Source organism: Motacilla alba, chromosome 2 (assembly GCF_015832195.1).
Source record: "Motacilla alba alba isolate MOTALB_02 chromosome 2, Motacilla_alba_V1.0_pri, whole genome shotgun sequence".
Taxonomy (NCBI): Eukaryota; Metazoa; Chordata; class Aves; order Passeriformes; family Motacillidae; genus Motacilla; species Motacilla alba.
The window spans coordinates 69943322-69966399 of NC_052017.1; the positions used below are offsets into that span (position 1 = coordinate 69943322).

Here is a 23078-nt window from a genome sequence, read left to right on the forward strand (position 1 = left end):
AGCAGTCTTGTTAGGTAGGGCATTTGAACACTTACAGCATCAGTCTAAGGCACGGCAAAATGCAAGCAATCAGGAGGAAAGAGATTGGTTCACTAGCACCCCATGAAACCCTCAGTGCAAGCACGAAGGTAACAAATCTGTAAGACAAAGCAATTACTGCAACAATAGCAGACGTTAGCCCCAACCAAGTCACTTGAACTAACAAAGCAGGGCAGTACAGCAGGTTAACAGAGAAAAGTAAACTTAGAGTCATTTAACAGACGCCAAGACCGTCATGGTTCCAGCCCAGCCCAAAAGATATTTTTACAACCTTCTGGCCATGTAGCTCCCCCCTGCAGCCAAAGCTCTGAGGGATCTCACCCAACAGCACTGCTGAGAACTGTTTGGCTTGAGTGCCTTCTCCTCTTAGAAAAAGCACACCTCTCCACTAAGGGGCTGGCAGTGTCCAGGGAAATCGGGCAGATCAGGCTGAAGGTACTGTTCTGTTCACTCCTTTGAATACTACTGCTCTGCTTGAATTGATTCAAGCCCTCCTGCCCCCCAGACCAGCAACACCCTTCACGGGGTTATCCCAACCAACCCACTCAAGCGCATGTTTGCAAGCCCAGACCAGCAAGGCTGCACTCAGGAGGCACCATCCATGACTGGTGCAGAGATGCAGAAATTACCTTCAGAGCCAAGTGTGACACTTCATTAACACCCAGCCCCACACAGACACGCTTCCTAAGTAGCAAAGTTATGCTTAAAAAATAAATATGTGCAATTTGTTGGAAAATTACGTGTAAGAGCTGTAAACACAAAGGCTGATGAAGCTGAGCTTGGTACAAAGAGATTACTTGAAGCAAGACTTATGGGGCACTACAGTAGCAGCACATTCTGTAGCCAGGAGGGAGAAAACCCACATGGATGCAGCAGCACGCTCCAAGGCCAGTAAGGCAGAGGAAGACAATGCCACCATGGTGGTTGCCATCTCGGAGATGGTGGTGCCACACGCTGAATGCACAGGCAGGATGCCAACAGGCTATTCTGGCACAACAAAATATTTTACATTAGAGCACTATGGGCAGAAAGCAAGAAAAAAGCTTTTATGGTTTTTAACAAAAGGCTGGCATTTATAAGCACAGAAGCCACTAAGTTACTTCTCAATAGTACCACAACTTCGTTTAAAATTATCTTCCAGAAAATAATGTATATATGTTCATTTCTCTGCCATCAGCCATCTACCTCCTCTTATCCATGCATTTCTGCTTGTCTCAGATACAACTATCAGCAAATTTCAAAGGACATGCAAGGTTTGATTATAAAGGTAATGGGGTTGTACATTTTCCATGGCTGAAAGCCTTCTTTTTAGCTCCCAACCATCATCCCTGCTACAGCTGTCAAGTTCTGCAAATCAATCCACATCTCTTTGAGTCAGATAGTTCCCAGTAGGTCAAAACTGTGCAAAATACACTGTGAACATAATCCAAAAATCACGTGCAGTATTAGTGCATGTAGATGCAATCAGTGACCTTAGCTTCAGCCCTCATGAGGTTAGAACACACTAACCCGCTTTTGTGAAAGAGGACGGTAATGTCCAGAAAAAATAATGAGTTGCAAACACTGTGCCTTGTTTTTCAAGTCAGTTTAAAGCCAGGACAAAATACCTTTTGCCCCTGTTGAAAAAGAAATGCTATTTACAAACATGCAGCAAGCCATCCAACCTAGCAATCTAGCCCGACACATGACACAAAGCCCAGCAGAGGGATGAAGTCACTCTATGAACGCATCAATCCTTCACATTATGACTTGCTAAGACAGGCTACTATCACAGCCGTATTTTCAAGACAGGACAAATAATCCAAAGGTACACTTCCTCCACCAAAATCCTGTCACTCTGCTGCCACAGAAGCCCTGATTCCAGGATGCTACTGCTAACTTTACAGAAGACACCAGGCTGAAAGGGGCAGCCTTCAGTGGGCTGTTAGTTTTGACCATCTACGCTTCAAAGTAAGGGCGTAAGGAGGGAAACCACAGTGTTGCCTGTAAGGAATGAATGCCACAGAGGCTGGCAAGTTCTTGGGACTCTGTCCTTCAAATGGAGGAAAAGTCTTTACAGAGCCTATGTGCATATCCTTCTATCCACACGAGATAAGGGGAGTATCAGTCATCAGCACTGAGCCAGGGTTTAGCCCACATGAAATGGTTCCCCTTCCACCCCTGTTCTGCCCTCTGCTCCTCTCTCTGAATCACCCCAAGTACAGCACAGCAGACACCTTAGCACAAACAGAGACAGCAACAGCAAGGTTACTCCTCCACCAGCAGCAGGAAAATAAAGGTAGTGTCCTTGCTAGTTATCACCTTCAGCCTCAAGCAGCATCATAACAGAATGAAAAAAAGAGAACCTTTCCCAAGGACGATTAATCACTTCAGCAAAATCTGAAATATACAAATCTTTACCAAAGAACACCTAAGAGTTACTGACCAATAAACCATAAACCCATTTTGTTTAAATACATTATTTAATGAGTTTTCTTTAAGAAAGAGAGATTTTGAAGCTCAAATTACAATGAAATACAATCTTCTAGATCTACAGTACACAGTGCTATAAACATTAATCAAACCCGGTATTTTAATGTTTGCTCCTCTGTTGTTATTGTTATTAAGGAAAAGTAACTAAACATCTTCTGTTAACAGCAATCCCGTTCTAACTTGGCTATTTCAGCCTAGAACAGAATAAGGACAACAGCCTGTCACCATAGTCCTCTTCCCAAATACAGACCAAATGCCAAGAAGGAACAAGACACTGTCATGACTGTACGCTACTTCAGCTTTTAAAGAGTGAGAAGTAAAATGGAGCAGTTGACTGAGAAAGGGCATTTCTCCTTTCCCACAGGAATCACAAAAATATGCCCCTTTGCTACCAAAGTCTGATTGCCATCAAACTCATGTTCATGCAGCACATGGGAGCAAATTTACATAGGTAGTTTTAAATTCACTTTTCTGCCTTCTCCTCATATTTTCTCTCTTCTCTCAGTATCCAATGCTTTCCTTCTACTTTTTGTTATCCCTTCATCATTTCTATCTTCAGTCACTCAGTCCTAGTGGGACAAAGCCAGAGCACACCGCTCCTCTTCAGTCTTCTGGCACTGTCAATACTGTGGCAAAGGGCAAATCAATAGTGCTGCATTATTACCGAGAAAGAAAAAAATAGAAGAGGCAATTCCTCAGAGAGTTGGTTTGTATCTTTTAAAGGCCACTTTGCACAACCTTTGAATTCTGAAAATACAAGTGAGCTTCTGCAGTTAGTGTAAAAATGTGATCGAGCTGAAAAAGTTCAACACTTCTTGGTTTAACTGAGCAGCATGCTGAGGAACCACAGCAAACTGCTGCTTGAGAGCTGCTGCTCAGCTAGTCAGACATAAAAGCAGACATCAGGTGTAAATTTCATATTTATTATAACAAAAATTATGACATGTTCATTTGTGCATTCGGCTTTAATATAACTCTTGGTATGTAAATGTTCTACAGCAAATGAGCTCTATACAATCATGCTGGTTGTGGCAGCAGTAAGGAACACAAACAAAACGTGTCTGTAAAAGTAAGGAAAGAGACCGGAGGAAAAAGTGGGATTCTTTGAACAGTCTACACCACCTGGGCTCTAGCTAACTTGTACACAGCCACACAGTCCATTACGCTTAACAACCATGGCCCAAAGAGTCGCTTAAGAAAAAAGGTCAGTTTTTCAGGTTGTGTCCTTAATGCCAAGGCTACAAAACATGTAAGCATCACTATACAACACTAAGCTATTTACAGGAATTTCCCAATCAACTGTTCTCTCAGAGAAAATTAGTGAATCTCAGTGACTAAAGTCACCTGAAAGAGTAAAGCAACTCCTAGGAGTTAGTCTCCATATTCTACAAATGTCTATCATTTTCAAGACCAAAAAAAGCCTTTTCTCTCAAAGAAATACAGTATTACAATATTACTTAAATCATTTAGCACTGGCTACTGCCCTGCTTTTCAAACAAAACAAACAAGCCATTTTAAAAAATATTACATCATCATCTGTTTCTCAGCAATATATTAAACCTTTTTATTTTTTTATTATTTTTTGTTTTGTTTTCCTGTTTTTACACTTGATATGTTAAGGGAGGGTTAACTATTTTAAACTTTACCAGTCAAGCGTCTCTAGAAGAAAGTCAATGAATATTAAACCTAACAAACTGAAAAGCTGCAGTTATCTGTAGTGGCAGGATAAGGAAAAGGAAGTATATAAAGGAAAAGGATAAGGAAAACCCCTGCTGTAATGCAAGCCCACTGGGTCTCACAGTCAAGTCTCCTTATTTGTTAGTTTATTTCTGAGCAGTAAATAGAGTGGGTCATAGTGGTGTGTCATAATAGTCTGCCAGGTGGTCCATCGGATACTGCTTCTGCTGCTGCTGCTGTTGTTGTTGTTCCTGGTGCTGCTTCATAATCTCCTTGACTTCTTCTTCGAGCTCTGGTGGGATGATGAACTGGTCATCAGGATCAGGTTGTGCTGGAGCAGCAAAGTAGCCCCCGGTTTTTCTGAGAGGCGCATCTGTTGCAACTTCAATTAAGTTATGGCTCCTCTCGTGTGGTGCCACAGAGCCGTTGCCCCGCCGCCGCCCTATTGTGCCCGTGGCAGAATATTCAGCTTTCCTGGGAAGGCCGGGCTCATCTTCATTGGCACTGATGACGATCCCTTCGTCACTGGCTTCCACTGGCACTTGGAGAAGCTGCTTCTCCTTCGCTCGACTGCAGTGGATGTCCACCTCCACCTCCACGCGGCTGCCGTTGGTGAACACCCCCTCGATGGGCTCCTCATCGTCGCTGTCAAGGCCGTTGTCGGAGAAGGCGCTGGAGAAGGTGGCGCTGGAGAGCTGCCGCTGGAAAGAGTTGGACAGGCAGACGGGGTGCAGCATGCAGCGCTGCTCGCCCGGGTACGCTGGGCTGTTCTCGTTCATGGCCACCTGGGGAGGCTCGTCCGAGGCTGTGGACCCCACCTCGCTGCTCATTTCCGAGGTGGAGATCTCACTGCTGATTTCGGAAGCCATGCCGCTGCTCGAAGACGGCATCCCGAGCGCGTCTGTGGGCCTGTCCTTGATGACCACGTTGACAGACTGGGGGAAGATGCCTGGGCTGGGGGGCGGGACTCCATTGAGCTCACAGCAGCAGAAGCTGTCCTCTGTCACGTTGAGCTGAACCACAACAGCGCTGATGCTGTCGTTGCAGCCGTAACTCTGGGCCAAAGTGCAAAGCTTCTTGGCGGCCGCCAGTGCATCAGGCACGTTTCTGACAGCCTCGACTGCTTCATCCATCGAGAGGCTGTCCCACAGCCCCTTGCTCCCCAGAATGAAGAACTCGTCTTGTGGAGTTAAGGTGATGGACTGGACGTGAGGACGTGGCACAACACTTGGGTGAAGGAAGGTGTACCCCAAGATTCTTGTTGAATCTGTCACACCATTCACTTTGCCATCCTGAAATTAGAAAGGACAGGAAATTGGCAACAAGATAGACAAGTACCTGCCTCTCCTTGTGTTCTGCTGATGGCTGTTTTTGCAGTACCCCCAACACTGCCATTCACAGACAAGGAGACAGACAAGCAAAGTGACTTGCAAGGAGGTGACAGAGCTGGGATTAGAGCACAGCAAGGGCTGGTTTGCAATCCTGTGCTGTGCCTCCTACACCCGACTGATTTGTCATCAGCACCACCTATGCACAGACCAACAAAGCAGAAGGCTGCAACAAAGAGCCATCTATTCTGCTCCTGCAGCTGCAAGAGCCAACTGGACAAATCTTTTACCAGTGAGTCAGACTTATCCCTCCTCCACCCACGGTATCTGGCTTTACACAGAGCAAAGCAACACACACTTGATATAGGGGCAGCTCATTCAGTTACAAGTCTTCTCTTGCAGCTGTAACAACTGTAGGTTTCATCTTGGCTCACCACTTTAGAAACCAAGGTTCATTTTAAAAAACCCTTTAAATTAAGCATGCAAGTCAAATGTAGCAGAGAGCAAGTCTGCATTTCTCAGTCAGCTGAGTTGTAGTGAAATGTTTTACACGCCCCAATTACTTACTACATTTCCACTTAGATATGACATTTCCAAAGGGAGGAGGAGTAGTATCTGAAGGGATAACAGCAGGAAAAATGGACGCATTTGAGAAAAGAACCCCATGCACGTCCAAATCCCAGAATCTTGTCCTGGTTAGAATCCAAGCTGCCAGAATAGGCAGAGCAAGTGTCTGAAACAGCAAATCTGGCTATCTGTCAGCCTGCTGGGGATAGCTGCACCCTGCTAATTGCATATTCAGGAAGAACGGCAAAGGTGAGGATTTACACTCTTTGGGTCCAGCTAATAACTGTAGGGGTTATTATACAGCAGATAACCACAGAAAAGTGAACCAAGACTAAAAAAAGCCTCCTCTTTAAAATCACCCAGGTAAAAAAAAAAAAGACTCCATGTTAGCTTGTTAACTTTCCCATTAGAAGGCTGACAGCAGTGATAAGCCATCAGTGTACATGAAATCAGTGAGTCATCTGAAGATTCAGCCCAGAAATTTCCCTTTTCCTCTATGGAGTCACAGAATGAGCGTGCCTCCCTGATGCACACTATGGTGGAGTAATTCCCTTTCAACTTGTCATGTTTGAGATCCCAGCCCTCACCTTTCCCAGGCAAGATCAACAGGCACATGACTTACTCCACACACATGCCCACTCTGCTCTCAGGCACACAGCAGGGAGGTTTCTGCCCTTTCCCCCACCATTAGGAGGATTCGATACTTATCTATGCCTCTGCATGTGTCACACAAGGCAAAGCAAAACTGACAGCAATGGCTTCAAGCTTCTAAGAAAGGAACGAACAGTTTTCTCCTCTCTCATGGTTCAGCTGAGTACAGGGTGAGTTTTCCTCTTGGGCAAGTGCTCTCTTCAAGAGCAGCCTGTCAAAGGGCAGTTCTGGGAACACAGCTCAGACAGCAAAGTCAGCCTGCCAGGAGCAAGGAGTCTCCTAAGGGAAGGACGGCATTGCTCCAAGTGCTCTGCCCTCTCATCCTTTTTAATTGGAAAAGCTCTCCATGACAGTTCCAACACAGCAATTCCTCTCCCATTAGAAGCAGAGTATCTGCTTTCCTGTTTCAATACAACATGCTCACAGCTGCTCACTCTTGAAAGTTAATCAAAGTCTAGCACGGCAGTGGAATGGAAAAGGAACTTGACTGCATGGTATGAATGAAAAGCAAAAGTGCAACTGAGGAACCCACACCATGAACACCACCTCCTAGAGGTTACTGATATCAACATGTAATTTCATGCACTGCTGTGAAAATGCTCTCCAAAGAAGCTGCAAGTTGCAACATTCCCCAGCTGTTCTCTAACCTCTGTGATAATGGCCTTATGCTGCTTAATCCTCTTCAGCTCTTCTTCACAGCTCATCACGTAACACCTGGACAAGGGCAGAGGTTTCCCATTCCGGCAGAGAACGGTTTGGCACCTCCCCACGTTTGCTGAGGTTAGCGTGAAGCATCCACCAGGGTCCACGGGATCATGTTTTATATGGCAAAGGACAGCAGAGCCTCCAAGTTTCTGTCCAGCTGTTCCAAGTTTCCTGGAATTCAAACAAAACAGTGATTGTTCTTTAATTGGAAAACAAGTATTAGGAGCACTGTGGAGAAACAGCCGCTGTTCCACAACCAGAAGCATTCAGGGGCACTGGCTCTATTGGATCACTGGGAGAGACACAAAAGTCTCCACTGAAGACTGTGACACTACAGCAGCAGCACTGCAGTGATCCCACGTCCAACTCTCAGGCAGGGTGTTATTTCACATATGCAGATACTCAAATATGCTCAATTTTAGGAAAAAAAACATCTCTGCACTTCTAAGAGTTTCACAGTTGTCTTTTCCTTTACATCTAATGGATATTCGTTTTAAAGGTCAGATAGAGCTTTGGCTTCTGAAGCTATGGAACTTATTATAAAAATAATAATTCTGACTGTAAAACCCTCTACTTTAGAGCAAAAGCAGAAGGCAGAGGTTCACTGTTTTGCAATATCTTCAGGATAATGGTCCTAAAAGTTATCAAATTATGACCCCCCAAAAAAAAAATCAGAATCCTGAGGACAGAATGGACAATTAAATTTGTAACCAAGCCTCAACATGCTTTCTACATAATTTTTAACAAATAGAAAACTCTAAACTCTAGGAGTGCTGCATATCATCTGTAAGCATCAGTGAATGGCCAAATGCAAATGGAATGAATACTATTTTTGGGAATGAATACTATTTTTGGTTCTCCAAAGAAACAGCCAATTTTGATTTGAGACAAAAAAAATAAAAACCAACAAAAAACCCCAAAAACATAACAAAAACAAAAACAAAAAAAACCAACAACAAACAAAAAAAACACACAACCAAAAAAAAAGAGCTTTTTGTAGGAATGCCACATTCCTCGTAAATTGCATTAGCATTAGTAGGAAACAAAACCACTTAATAAGTACTTCCAGTACTCAAATTTGTTATTATTTTTGAATATTTTAAGTATATGGCAACCACCTTCTCAGTTAGCAGTCTGAGGCACTGTTACAAGCAATCAAGCAATTATGGGAAGGAAGTGTTTTCTCCCTTGTGTTTGTAAGATTCAATGCCTCCCTACTGCTTCCCTATCTTTTCCAATACAACAACTTCAGTATTTTTCCTTCCCAAGGATGCAGAAATTCAATGAGAAGCAATGCTACTTTTAATTTGATCCATTTACTCAGTCCGTAAGCTGCTTATTTGCTTCCCCCTCTGCTTCCCTGACCTCTTCCCTCCCCTCTGTTCAATTCCCTTCATATTCCTCCTTCACCCAGTGTCTCCCTAGGCACAACATCTTCTTCTGTCCAGAACAGCACACACGGTTTCCAAACCACTACACAGAACTACTATTACACTCACAGCTATTGTATCACAAGCTCCAGAGAGCTTGTGATGGGTCCTGCTCAAATAATATTCAAAGGCCAAAGGGATTTCTAAGAAGTCAGACTATGTGTTTTAAATATTTGTGTAACCTTAAATAACCTGAATTGGTACTCAGAAACAGCAAGGATGAGTTCAGGCTTTGCGGGCAGTTGTAGCAAGGAATTTTGAAAAGATGATCAAGACACTGATACCACTGACTTAGTTATGGCCAATTGTAAACCTTAATACTCGGGAGATGATACCAAAAAGGAATTAACCTCCACCCACCACTTAGTCATGAGCATTTTAGTAACTTTGCAGGTGCGTTGGGAATTTTTTGTTTGGTTGGAGAGGTGTTGGGATTTTTCTCTCCACACCTTAAAGGAACTGAGGCAATATTCGCAAAACAAACAATAAAAGGAAACACTGTAGCGAGATACCAAGGCTTCTTTCCCCCCTCTCACATTTCTTAGAAGCAAGAGCAGGTGTCTGACCCAAAAACAAAAACTGCACTGTAAGCACAGACAAGGTAAAAACAGTTTCAGATCCAACACTCACCTCTGCATAACGATGAAAGTGTTGATCATGTATTCCTCCTCATTCTTTGTTTTCTGCAGCTCTTCTGCCAGGATGTCACTCATTGTGCACTGCAGCAGATAGGGCACTTCCACATTGCGGTCCCCATCAAACACACCATAAAGGGCCTCCCGGTTGTCACAGAAGTTGTTGGCCGAAAGTGCTGCCACACACAGCCTAGGGAAAAAAAGAAAGCAGGAAAATATCAGGGGTTCTATCCCAGTATTATTTTCAAGTTGTCATTTTGACCAGAGAAATGCAGCCTGCTCTGAGTGCCAGCTTTAACCACCTCAGGTCACAGGCGTTTCAGGACTGCTTTCTGAGCTGTGGGAACAAGTCAGGCCCACCAACAGTGCTAAGACATGGAGAGAACTACACTGGAAGTTCAAGCTAATCCCTAAGGATTCTTCCTCCTTTTCAGCACATGAATTTTTTTATTGTAAAAATGGGAGGTAAAGTATCTCTGAAACAACACAAATTTAAACTGCACATGCTGCTCCAAAGCCATCCTTGGGATCTAGCGTGCTGATAACCAAGTTGTGTGTTAAATCAGTTAAGAGTTAGGAAAGGCTTGCTGGCACTTGCTACGGAAACCTAGGCAGCAGAAGATTTCTAAAAAGGTATTTGAGGAACAAAGAAAAATTCATCGCATTGCCAGCAACACAGAGACTTGCAGACTCTTGGTACATTATTTGTCAAGTGCTGCCTTTAGTCACAGGAACTCCACACACTATGAATATTCAGAGTTTTGGCCATTCTGTCTCTTCTTTAGTATCTCTGATTTGCTTGGTAAACAACCTTTGGTTGAAGATAAAGAAGCTTTGCAAAGAAGAAAATGCTTTTAACATCTCAGATCTTTTGCAAGTAGCAGAGTCTTTCACAGACCAAATGTGTCGGCTGCCCTTGTATCTTAGCAACTTCCCTAACAAAGACCCAAAGGGAGAGCCAGGCAGGAGAGCTCGGTACACAAATGGAGGGACGTGGCTTGGCCTCTGCAAACCCTAGAACGTCCCCAAAACTTGCACTGAGGAAAAGACCTCTTTGCCTCGGCACAGAGGCGCTCACACAACAGAACTCGTGCCAGGCCGTACTTGTTCTTAACGCCGGACGCCTCCGTGTAGCCGTGACTCCACACCGCCGGCGCTCCCGACGCGTCGCCGGCCGAGGGCTGGTCGATCTTGAAGCACCGGATATTGCTGCAAGGAGAAAGGAAAGGAGAGAGATGCAATGGATGGACTTGATGACAAGATCCAACTTCAAATGTGAAAAGAACACCCTCTTTACACTCTTAGTTCTTAGTAAGACACTGGATGCCCTACTTCGTTTTCTGCTATTAAAAGTGGTTACCTTTATGTGCCTGTATACAACCAACAATAACTGAGCCACTACGAGGGTGTCAGCTGCACTATTTTGTTTAGCTGGCCTGTATTTCCCTGCCTTCACCCCTGAGCTATTTGGTTCAAACCAGACCCTGCAGGAATACAAAGCTAATTTGCCACTAGTTTGATGAAAGCCAGTTCAGCAAAGTGACTTTTAAAACTTATGCATCTCCACACATTTTAACAAGTTTCTGTGCTCTTTTCATTGGACTCAAATGAAATCTCCTGTATGACCTGCAGCATTCCCTAAATGGAAAAAAAAAAGAAAATAGTTGTTTAGAAACAACTATGTGTAGTAACAGCCTTTCATGAAAACACCCACAAAACAGAAATCAGCTCCATCCTGATCCTGCACCAACCTGCAAGAACCAGCTTGTGGTCCTGCCAGCAGGCATAGCCCTTCTGCATTCCCCATTTGTGCAGTCCAATTTTCACACAGGCCCTTGATCCTCTACCCTCCAATTTACTACCAACATAGCCTTTAGCCTGAATTTCAAGTATCTCTCGGAGCATAGTAAAGACTTAAAAAGGGCCCAGCCCTCTCTGTTTATACTCTTCTCTTCACAGCCCTGCATTGCTGGGAGAGATGACCTACCCCCTGCTCCCTACTGCTCTCTTCCAAAGGCAGGAAAAGTGAGCTCCCCACACGCTGCAGACACTTCAAAAGCACCCAAACCTTTCATGAACCAAATGAAGCATAAAAGGACACAAGCAGAAAGGTCTAACTGTTCACTCTGAGCATTCGTTTTTTCCTCTAAATCTCCACCTGACCTGAACACACAGGAAAGTATTTTCTGCATTGCAAAGCCTTCCTCAAATAACCTAAAGTACTGTCACATCCAGTTTGATTTCTTTTTACATTAATAACCAGGATGTACATCAGTGAGGGCAGACTAAAAGCCAGCAAAATTACATAAATAACGTTGGAACCACTTGTGTTTTAAGTTCTTCATTTGCAGCCCTCTGTGTGACAAATAAGAGGCAAACATCTTGCCGTGACTATTAGAAAGGTTAACTAACCCCAAATCAAACTGAAAACCTGGGTCTCTTCTAAAGTAGCAGAGATTTTAATTCTGTTGCACTGGCAAAGCAGGACACACATGAGCAAATACACTTGCATTGCAGGCTTCTCATACAAGGCATTTATCTCTAGGGCAGAGGAACCTGGGTCACAAAAGTTTCTTTTTGTTTCTTTTTTAACTGGGTTGACTGACCTCTGGGTCCTGGGCAGGTCAAGGACCCAGAGTTGTCTCAAGGCTTCCCAGCAGTGGTGAAAAAAAAAAACTACCTCAACACACTGGTTCCAGCCTCCTTAGGCGCACCATGTGTCCTGAAGGGAACGACACCCAGGAGAACATCCTATGCAGGCAATACAGGCTAAGGCTTCTGGACAGCCTGGCTTCTTTTTCCCCTTAAATTTAAATGACTGTTACAATTGAACTAGATGCTGTCTCTTAAAATCAGAGTAATGGCATCTTTTTTTTTCTTCATTTTCATTTTAATTGCTAATGAAAATTCTTACATCAAATAAATCACTTGCCAACATCCTCCCAAGTATGCAAGCTTCCTTTAAGGTCTCCATACATACTAAAAAAGCAAGCATACATGACAGGACTCCTCTCACCAGCACTGAGAATACATATTAACCTACTACCTGCTTGAATTCTGCCAGGGCACAGATGGAGAGCTGCCTTTCACATGCAGAAGGAGGATATAAAAAGTACCAAGTGCACAAGTATTTTTGTGCCTGCCACAAAAATCAAGTGAAAGAAGCACCTCCTCCCTCACAGCCAATTATAGCAGAATACCATAAAAGTAAGGGTAGCATATCAGACACTGAGAAACCCCTCAGGAGGCCTGAAACACCTGATTATGCCTAATGAACACAAATGAACAAAATGGACATGTGGTTTTAAGAATAATCAATTTTTAAAAAAACCCGAAACTACAAAAAACCCCAAATTCTACAACAACCAAAAAACCCCCCAAAAACCCCAAACAAAACATACACTTCCCCCCAAAACACAACGAAAAACCCACTCCCAAACAACAACAAAAAAACCCAAACCAACAAACAAACAAAAAACCCACCCGCACAGCCAATGCCAAAACAAATAGCAAGGAAATTGCACATGCAAGAGGGAAAAGTTTCCTGTGAATCAAGGACCACACATATGCCAGTGAAAATATGGCATTTAACTGGGCCACACTACTCTTCAACTACTTTGAATTTAAATTTGTACAAGAATGCTACCATTCACGATGCCTGAATACTAAAGTGGCAAGAGAATGTGTGACCATCTTGCCTTCTAGGTTATACATAAGAAAAGCTAGTATTTCACTAAATTTTGGCACCATTCATTAACTCTATAAAACATGCACAGATTTTCACCTATGAACCAGAGCAAAATTACACACTGCTTCTTCAGGAAGATTTCCTGTATGCAAAGAACAACTCTTAAAATAGAGGCATGCCCCTTTTTTCACTGTCTGCTGCAGAATACGGCAATAATAATAATAATAATAATAATAATAATTTTGTTTTTATCTCTGAGAAATCATCATTACTCAAATTTCCACCTATATTTTGGAAATCGGCTGATTCAAGCTAAAAGTAAACTCACACTCTAAATTTCCCTTGCTTGCACAACAGATGAGAGTTGCTACTCCAGTGTCTGATCTTAACCATTTAAAAGCAAACAACACGAAGTAACTGCTCAACTCCTAGAAAGTATATCAATCCTTCTTGGAACCATTTGATGTTTAAGAATAAAAAAAAGATTTGGAGCTGGTGCAGTTTCCAGCAGGACATAAGAAAAGTTCAAGGCAGCACCACTGTCCACAGATTATCCAGTTTACTGCAACAGCTCCTCATCACACTGCAGAAGAAGGGACAAAGCACTTAGGGAATTTCAGTTATGGATGACACTTAAATCCCAGGGCAGGAAACAAACAGGTAGACAGGAAGGAAACTGAGGGTCCCAAAGCAAAGGAACCAGTTTCTCTGCAAATAGAGCGAGTCTTTAGCAGTTTAAATATAAAAATCCATATAATTTCTAGCACAGAAGCAGAGAGATATGAAGGGAAACAAGAAACAGTATGTGAAGAGGTAAAAAAGCAGCACAATGGCAAAGACAGACCCAAGCAGGATGAATACAGCAAAAAGATACAGCAAGCAGCTACTGACATCTCATCAGTGGTATAAAATACATCTTTTGGCTGAATCTAGTGTCAGAAAAAAATGCAATCAAACTGGCCCAACAGCAGTTACACCAGACTAGCAGACCCCTCCAGGAGTTACAGCTGAAAGCAATTGCACCAAAATGAGTAAAGTCATCCTCTTCAATGAAGCATCAATTTCAGACCTATTCACACTATCTGTTACTTTCTGATTCACTGGCAACAGGGAACCATACTCCTTAAAAGAGATTCCACTTCTGTGTATTGTGGTTTTCACATCTAGAATTGTTCTTCTCCTTCCCCACTCTGGAAGGTAACTTACTTCAGAAGCTCTAGGGTTTTGTGATCCAGGGCTAATCTGGGATTTCCAGTCAGGTCCAGCTCCTGCAGTTTTGGAGGCAGGTTTTCAGGCAATGTGACTTCGCTCAGTTCATTGCAGCTTAGGTCCACACACTGCAAAAGAAAAGCAGCCAAAAAAGCAAGAGAATTCAGCTGTCATCAAGATCATACAAATTTTGACTAAACGTGGTAATGCATGTTTCATGAACAATAAAGGCTGCAATCAAGACCTAAGACCATTTATTTAAGTAAGTGGTTCTTATAAAAGAAATTCTTACATGGCATTTAGCCATCTTGCCAGATGTCTGGGACACCTAGAAATATGTTCCTTCCATTTCCATCTCTAGTCAGGTGTCATCTTGTTACAAAACCAGTAAGTTTTGTCTGCTCTTCACAGAGATAGTAAGTGGATTTTCAAAGTAATTAAGAAAAAAATGTTATTAATGAAAACAGTCTCACAGCCAAAGGAAATGGAGGTAAGTACAGCTGGGGCTTCCAAGCCACTGGCATCAGTCTCCCAGGAATTCAGTATTTACTGAGGGATATTAAAAAAGCAGTATTATTAATAAATGCAGAAGAGAGGAGTAGGAGGAGAAAATATTGGAGCAGTTTTAAACATGGTTTTAATTAGTGTCATCTTAGATGGATTTGTATTTAAATACAAAATCAATAAAAAGATTTTTAAAAAGTTTAAATATTTCAAAAATACAAAACTGCAAGGAAACTTGCAGGCTATCAACCATCTAAGTACAGATTAGCTAGAGCAAGTGCACTATAATGATAAAGTCCCCAAACATTGCTTAAAGCTGCATATTCAAATGGAAGTTAATACACAGGGAAAAATAGGGCATATGAGAACAAAATCAAATCTCAAACTACTAGAAGGATGACTAGTGTAGTATGCCCCACAAACTGAGGAAAAGAAAGTATTTCTGAGAGAACAGAGCAGATTGGTATTTAACAGAGGACAGAAGAACTATCTACATCTTACTGAAAGGCCGCTTCCTACTTTCAAGTTGCAAAAGGGAGAGACTTCAGAAACTTTAATAGAAGAGCTCAAAGGGGCAGAGGGAGACATTTTCAAGCTGCACATTTTGACCATTATTTAATTTCCATCAATACAAGAGAGGCACTTTCATTTTTGTAGGTATATTCAAAGACATTGGCTCCTGAGCTGGAAGCAGACATAAGATAACCTACTAAATCCTGGAAAAGAACAGTCTCCAAACATTTTATTTAAAAAGCGCAATGAAAATAAAAATTTCTGACCCAAATCTTGAATCCTGAGATTGTCTATTATAGAACTTTTTATCTATGAAGAACAAACTGCTGATGTTATCTAAGCCTGATAAGGAAATCAAAGTTTAAATCAGTCACGCAAACAAAACAGTAGACAGCTTAGCAGCAGTTATTCCAGTGAGCTTTTTCTCTCTGCACAACTGCTTGCTGCTTCCAGAGAGCCAGTAATTACTTTGCAGATTAAGGAAGCTGCCAGCAGGCCCTGCTGTATTCAACACCTCCATGCCATTACATATTTGATGGAAGAGCATGCTGGAACAAAAAGTACAAGCGCCAGTAATTTCATTGTCCTCCTTAAATGCCCAGTTAGCCAAAGACAGTGACACTCTACAGCAGATCCCTTGGCTCCTAGGCACTAGTGAAGATGGTGTATTTATCAGGTTGGAATTTCTTAGGTGTTGCTTGTACTCATTGAAGACTAGGCTAAGAGGGACTTGCTGTGTTAAATTTAGTCTTTGTTCTACTCCACAGGCAAGCAGGAAAGTTTATTTCCTAACTTATCCCAATTTCCTTCTGTGTTATTTTAATGCAAGCTGGTTTTGTCCCGCCCATGCATCACCAGAAGAACAACTGCAACTGCACACAGGATTTTGCACTGAATGGGCCAGCTGGAAGACAGGGTTCAATAGGGAGCATCTGCTTAGGCTGCTCCTTTCACAGCTTTGTAACTGCTGTGTTCAAGGCTGGAAGGGACTTGGGTTATTTCCACTTGTTGCTGAAGGTGGTCATACCGATGTTATCCTATTTGGCTTTTTTTTGTAAAGCAAGGAAATTGGAAGCCACACAACAGCTGCAGGGAAGAGTCTGCTGGGGCACTGACTCAGGTGTGAGTGCTTCCAGCTGCTCAGCTGTTCACAGAAGACATTTCAGTGTTCACAGGGCAAACCTAACTCTGACGGTAAAAATACCTGTCATAAAAGACAATAAAAACCCTAAAAATGTATTGTGCAAGGTACTTCCAAGGTCTCCACTGGGGTCTTTAAAAGAGAGGACAGCACACAACTTCTGTAGCCTCGACTGTAGTGTGAAAAAAGGCTTAGAGACAATTATATCTTTAAAATGACCTTGTGTCTGGAAGTCCTGAAGTTATTGCAATTGTAAAAACATCATCATTTACCCTAGCCTTCCTTCTGAAATCATTTCAGACAGCATAGTACTGCTGCTACTAACTGTTCCAGTGACACTGACACCAAAAACATAATACATCAGCCTCTCAGGCTAATTAAATACAGAAGCGAAACAGCCATTACCTCAGGTAACAGTTTCCCCAGGAGTTTAGAGTGAATGTCACTTTAGTTAAAATTAATCATCAAATATGATATAATCACAGAGGTGACATTAGACTAGATGACTCGGTGCTTTTCTACAAACAAGCTTATTTCACCAAGTGACCAAATCCATAGTTAAAGAAATAAATTCTGCACTTCAGCATATTTTGAATGCTACCCCATATCTAAGAGGGAGCTCGTGTATGGGCAATAAATGGATACAGGAAGGCAGCACATGCTTAATCTCCAGACTGATAAACACCAACCCTGGCCTAGAGAAATCACCCAAACGCCAGAACTCCTATGTCTAACAAGGTACCTTCCCATCTGGGAACTGTATGAACTCATCTCATGTAAGTCAAAACTAGGCTTGAGTACTGACCAGGCATTTTCCTTCCACAAAGGTGGAGTCAAATAACATTGTGCTCTCTCAGATTAAGCCACACGTTATCCCTGCATTCCCAAACCACTTAGTGACGTCCACGTCTCTTTCTTCTGCTGAAGAGAACTAAACCATAGGGAACCGGCAGGAAGAAACTGCCAGCTCTTCCAAGAGCATTTTGCTGCTCAATGTGGCCAAGCAGCACTTTAAATATGACACTTCTATAAAGCATTCCGTTTTCACCAAGATGCACAAACAAAATGAAAAAGGTGACTGCTCCCTATCAGTATGTTTACATTATCTTTTTTTTTGTTAACACCACCCTCACATTTTTAAAGAAATGTTTACCATGCAGAGCCTCACTTCCCCACCCCAATTCTTCCTCTTAGAAAAAAAGCTTTACTTCTGATTGATTCTAAATGGCCCTCTGCTTCCTCTGGCCATTGTTCCAAAGAGGGAGGAGTATTCAAACCCACGAGTTTGTTTGAGATTTCCTGGCTGAAACCACAAAGCTCATCTTTACATATACTTGCTTGTCCAACAGAATTATTGCTCCTGCTGCTTTCCATGACCCCAGACACTGAGGCACACACAGCAGGCTGGGAACTTAGCCTTTTGACTTCACAAAGTGCCAGAAGGACACTTCAGTTGTTTTGAGTCCCTGAATAGGTAATCAGTTCTCAGCCTAAAAGAAGGACAGATTTTTCTGCTGTATCACAAGATTTGTAGGCTGTGAGACAACAGTCTCCCAGCTCTGTCCAGCAGAAAGGGCACACAGTGCAAACTATTCTGCACTAGAGCCAGGCGAGAAGCAGGAACTCATTTCACAGAAGGTAAGGAATAGCGTTCATAGTGTGGTCAAGTGAAGAACGCCTCCCTCAAAAAGAAGCATCAAAAAAAGTACAGAATTACTTCTGGAAACACAGACGGGAGACAGATTAGCTAATTTTCCTGTTGTGCAAAATATGACTGCAATTAGGAAAATGAAAGTTGATTACCTAAATACTCAAATCCTGCGCTCCCTGAATTTATCTCTGTCCCTGAGGTCTATCCTTGTAGCTTCTGCGGTTTTTTTTTAAGACGTGCTCTAAACAAAGTCCATTCCTACAGAATCAACCAATTGCCAAGGCAGCAAGAGTTAATTACATTCAGCTCTTGCCAAATGTTTAAGTCCTATCAAAACAGACTGTCACAGGAAGACAGTTAACACTTATCTGGCAGAAAAGATACAATGCAACCAAGGTAAGTGTAAAATCAGATTTTGAGGCCCCTCTTCGTTCCACTCTGAGGGTGCACAGGGGCAAATATTTTGCATATGATTTCAGAGGAGAACGCAGCTGTCAGATCCCCATACTCTCTGAGAATATACTATCCCATAGCAATAGGAGACCGAGGGCAGAAAAGAATTGGTAAAATTGCATTACACTTGCTTCTTCCAAAGCACATTCATTCCATACCTTTATTTCAGAAAGCTGCATGACTTCTGGGAAGACTTCAATGCAGTTGGAGTGAGCAATTACAGTATGCATACGTCTGCAGTTCATGATAGTTGTTGGAATGGCTTTCAGTTTGTTCCCACTAATATCAATTTCCTCCAACTCTTCCAGCTTGGCCATTTTGCTAAGAAAACAAGAATTTGAGATTTTTTTTTCTAATAGATGCACATTTTATTTTGAAGTGCTGATAAGAGTAATGGTTTTGTTACATTAAGAGGACAAAATCACAGACTTTGATTCTTGTTCACAGCAGTGCCTGTCATCTCTCCTCATGTCAGATGCCAACACAGTTGTGGAACAAAACGTGTACCTCTCTTCTGTCAGTGTTTGTTAATGCTACCTTTCAAATTACTTATTTTGCTTACATCCCCCCCACTCACCAGCTCACTTTCACTCTTTCCTCCTTTCTCCCCCTTTCTTTCAACTCTAGTTTTTCACTACATCTCTCCACCTCAAATTTTCCCCTCCTGCTCTTCTAGCACCCCACTCAGCCCATCCCCCTAAATTCATCTCTTTCTTCTTGCTGCTGAAGCCCAGCTGCTCAGAATATTGCACAAGGACAGAGATGTCTCATAATTTATTGGCATCTCTTTTTCAAGGTTGTACCCCATCAGTTTTACAGCACATCTTACACTTGAAAGATTTCTGATTAAAACAGAGTGAACTGAAAGCACAGAAATTGCTGCCAAGGCAGAATCTCCTTCTGGAGTTGAGAGGATTTTTCTCTAGTGGAGTTTAGTCCACTTCCAGAGGACATTTCCAGATGGCTGTGCTCACAAATCTCTTGTGAGGAGAAGCTCACCAGGTGTAAGCAAAGTTACCAAGCCAGGGAGAACAGAAGACCTCCTTGCTTGACTTCCAAAAGCATTGTGTGACCATGCTGAATTAGTCCAGCTGAGGAGAGGTTCAAGCACCACAAAACTCACCAAGTAACAACAAGCATCACCCACTTGTGTCTGTACTGCAAGAGAGAGTAGCAATGTGCAGGAGGACATAAGTGGGGGAATCCACCCACTGTGGTACCACTACACCCAAAATGCAGCCCCTGCCACCACATTCCTGTGCTGTGAAAATACTTCATGATGCCCACCCACCCCGTGGGCCAGAGGCAGCAAAATGAGTTCCTTACCTTGCAGGGAAGCTCTGTAGGCGATTGTAAGCCATGTGCAAGATTTTCAGGTGTGGGTGGCCTGTTAACAAGGGTACACATTTATCTGTGAGGTTGTTATTGGTCAAATACAACTCCTGCAAGATGCTATGGGTTTCTTCAGAAAGAGTGGCTGGAGGAAGCATTTCCAGTTTGTTGGCAGAGGCATTAAGAAATCTCAGGCTGCAAAGAGAAGTTACATAAGGGAGTTTAGTCAAACATCCTGCAGGTTCTGTCTAGAAGTATAAATAAAAACCTCTATTTTTACAAGTTAACTTAAGATAGTCATAAGGTAAAGGTCAAAAGCAACAAGTTCACAACAGACCAAAAGTCTAGCATTACATGAGCAAAACTTCTGATCATGTTTTTAGTGACCACATTTGTAAGAACAAAACATCAGCAAAAGGAATACATTGAAGTGCCACTATCCTGTTATCAAGAGCTCTGTATCTCCAATATTACTACAGCTGTAGCTACAGGTAAGAGCAATAATGAACCACATCATTTCCATACTCATTACACATAAAAATGAGTTCTCTATTCATCATCAACGAACCATGAGAATTGCCTTTCAAGTGACGAAATAAGTCAATGGTAAAAAACCCAGCCAATTTTTCAGTTTTGGTCTAAGGTGCAGACAGTATTTTGTTTAAACATGCAGGCTTGAAAACAACTGCAAAAGATGAAAAGTACTCTTTGAATGAAAAAAGATTCATCAATCACAACAAAAACCAAAACCTGAGAACAAACAGTAATTTATGCTTTCAATTTTAAAGAGAAACTGTGCTAGTAGCAAATTAAAATTTTAAAGTTCCATCCTTGCTTGCTGATGTGTGCAGCAAGAGAGCCTTATCTCTGCATAGCTTTTCTGAGTGCCCTTCCCCTGCTCACCAACACAGCAGAAGTCCACATTTTTGTAGTCCCACCACAAGGGACAACAACTAAAGGAGCACAGAAATGGAGCTATTCTTTCTCCCCCAAAGGCTTTTTCCAGGATGGGAACAAGACCTGTGGAGGTATAGGCACTGTCCATTCCTGCCAGCAAAGTTCTGTGGGCAGAGGATTCATGTGTGTTAGGGGAGTATGGTGATCACAGCAGCACTGTAGGTATCTTGATGGCTAGAACTCTCACCACCAATTCCAAACAAATGGAAAAATAAGACTATTTATCCTTTAGTAATCAACTCTGGCATGACTATGCCTTTTCAACAGATATGGGACCTCTATTCCTTCCTTCTGTTTTCAGAAAAGGCTGCCTTGGAGCAATGCAGAAGGAAGTGTGGGCTTGCCAGTCGGCAGCGACTGCGTTCAGACCAGGCTGTCCTGCTCCTACCAACTAATGGGAACAGGCAGCTGCAGAGAGCAAGGCTGCATTCAAGAAAAAAGACTCATAAATGTGCTGTATCAAGCCTGTAAAGCCCAGTGACCAGGACACAAAAGGTAGGTGTGTTCCTGTCCTTGATCTTAAGAGAAAGTGATAAAATATTGATGGCTGCTCCCATGCATGCAGGAGTCCACACTGACCTTTAAGGTCTATTAATGAATGAAGTGGATTTGCAGGAGTAGCAGCTGGTTCAGACTTGCTCAGCTGTAAATAAGGGTCAGGCATGCTACAGGAGTCACGTGGAATGCCAAAGGATTAAAAAAACCCACTATTTCCATCAGAAGCAAAAGCCTCTCAGCACTGCACAGAACTGAAACCAGGTTAACTGTTTTACACAGACGGAGGAATCCACTTCAGAGAAACACAGTTTAATCCTCAGGCTCATTCATTATTCACAAGGGTGCTAAAAATCCAGAGGAGGAAGAGAGGAGAGGAAGGATTACTACAGAGGAGGAAATAAGACGCTGAAAGGGGTTTTTAATTAATTTATTTATTCTAAAAAGATGCTCAATTTCACCCTTTAGCTACAAACTAAAAATATACTAAGCTCATTCAAGGCTGGATCATTAAACCGAAGCGTACCGCATCAACAGATCCTGTGCTTAATTAAACAGCAGCAAGTACAGCTATTACTAAAGTACAGACAGTTTCTACTTTGGCAACTTCAATCAAGTGTGCATGGTAGTCTTCCCTCTCCACAAGATAAAGGCACTTTGATTAACATTAAAGCCACAGAATTTTTTGTACCATTCATAGTACAAAATGGTCATCAATGGTCAGCTCAAGCTGGAAAGGCTTAAGAAACAATTAGATTTAAGGGTGCTGGAAAAAGTGAGTTGTCATAAGAAAGATGGGGATAGGAGATGACAGCAAAACACACCCTGAGATAGGTCATGCTCTTCTGAAGAAGAACCTGTATCTTAGTTTTGTTCTTGCAAGCTGCATGAGAATAACCTGCAGTGTTTCACAGGTACGAGCAGCCAAAGAGGTGATTTAGAGAGTGTCATAGCCCATGGCTGTGAAGTCTGATCAAGAACTACTAGCCCAAAGTACAACTAGAAGCTTCAATTAAGAAAAGGTACATTACTCTGATACAGCTGAAATTAATACAGTGTACTATACTGTAGCCATTTTAGATTCAAAAGAAAAAATTAACCATTCTTCTGTTTTTAATAAACTTTCAACATTCGTGAAATGTAACAAGATATTTCAATTTGTTCTCTCACTGGTAATAGAAGTGAGTGGAATCTGTGTGTTCCTGTCAGAAATAAGTTTTGATGCATGTATTTTCTAATGGGGAAGAGAGAGAGGAGAATTGATGCTCTGCACACCCATACCATCCCCTCACCCTAAACTTTTGCTAAATCTTCCAGGGAGTGCTACAATGACATTGGAAATAAATCCCCATCATCCTAACCTACAGGCTACTGCCTTGTTGTGAACAAAGTTTAGGTGATTAGCAAAAGTCTTGCCAACAACTTAACACAGGAATCCTGTGGTAGCAGAGTGTCTCACCTTAAACAACTGACAGTCAGAGTCAGAATAGTCACATACTAATCTCTGTCTCCAGATGGCATAATTAGAATTAAATAAGCTTTTGGAAATGAGTGTGTTGCTTGCTTACATGTTTTTAGACCAGTTGTTACATTAAAATGGCAAAAAGCATTCTGACATAATAATTCTTTCA

The 23078-nt window shown here is 42.3% G+C and overlaps 1 protein-coding gene across 1 annotated transcript in view; it reads right to left on the minus strand.

The window, feature by feature from the left end:
* Positions 1 to 2482: 2482 nt before the first annotated feature.
* PHLPP1 (PH domain and leucine rich repeat protein phosphatase 1) overlaps positions 2483 to 23078 on the minus strand; it is a 137426-nt gene continuing 116830 nt past the window's right edge. The window contains exons 11-17 of the mRNA XM_038129878.1: positions 19990 to 20190; positions 18822 to 18984; positions 14399 to 14529; positions 10609 to 10713; positions 9500 to 9694; positions 7382 to 7610; positions 2483 to 5480 (exon numbers count right to left, since the gene is read on the minus strand). Coding sequence (XP_037985806.1) covers positions 4362 to 5480; positions 7382 to 7610; positions 9500 to 9694; positions 10609 to 10713; positions 14399 to 14529; positions 18822 to 18984; positions 19990 to 20190 — 2143 coding nt within the window. The 3' untranslated portion in view covers positions 2483 to 4361. The remainder of the gene's footprint in view (positions 5481 to 7381; positions 7611 to 9499; positions 9695 to 10608; positions 10714 to 14398; positions 14530 to 18821; positions 18985 to 19989; positions 20191 to 23078) is intronic.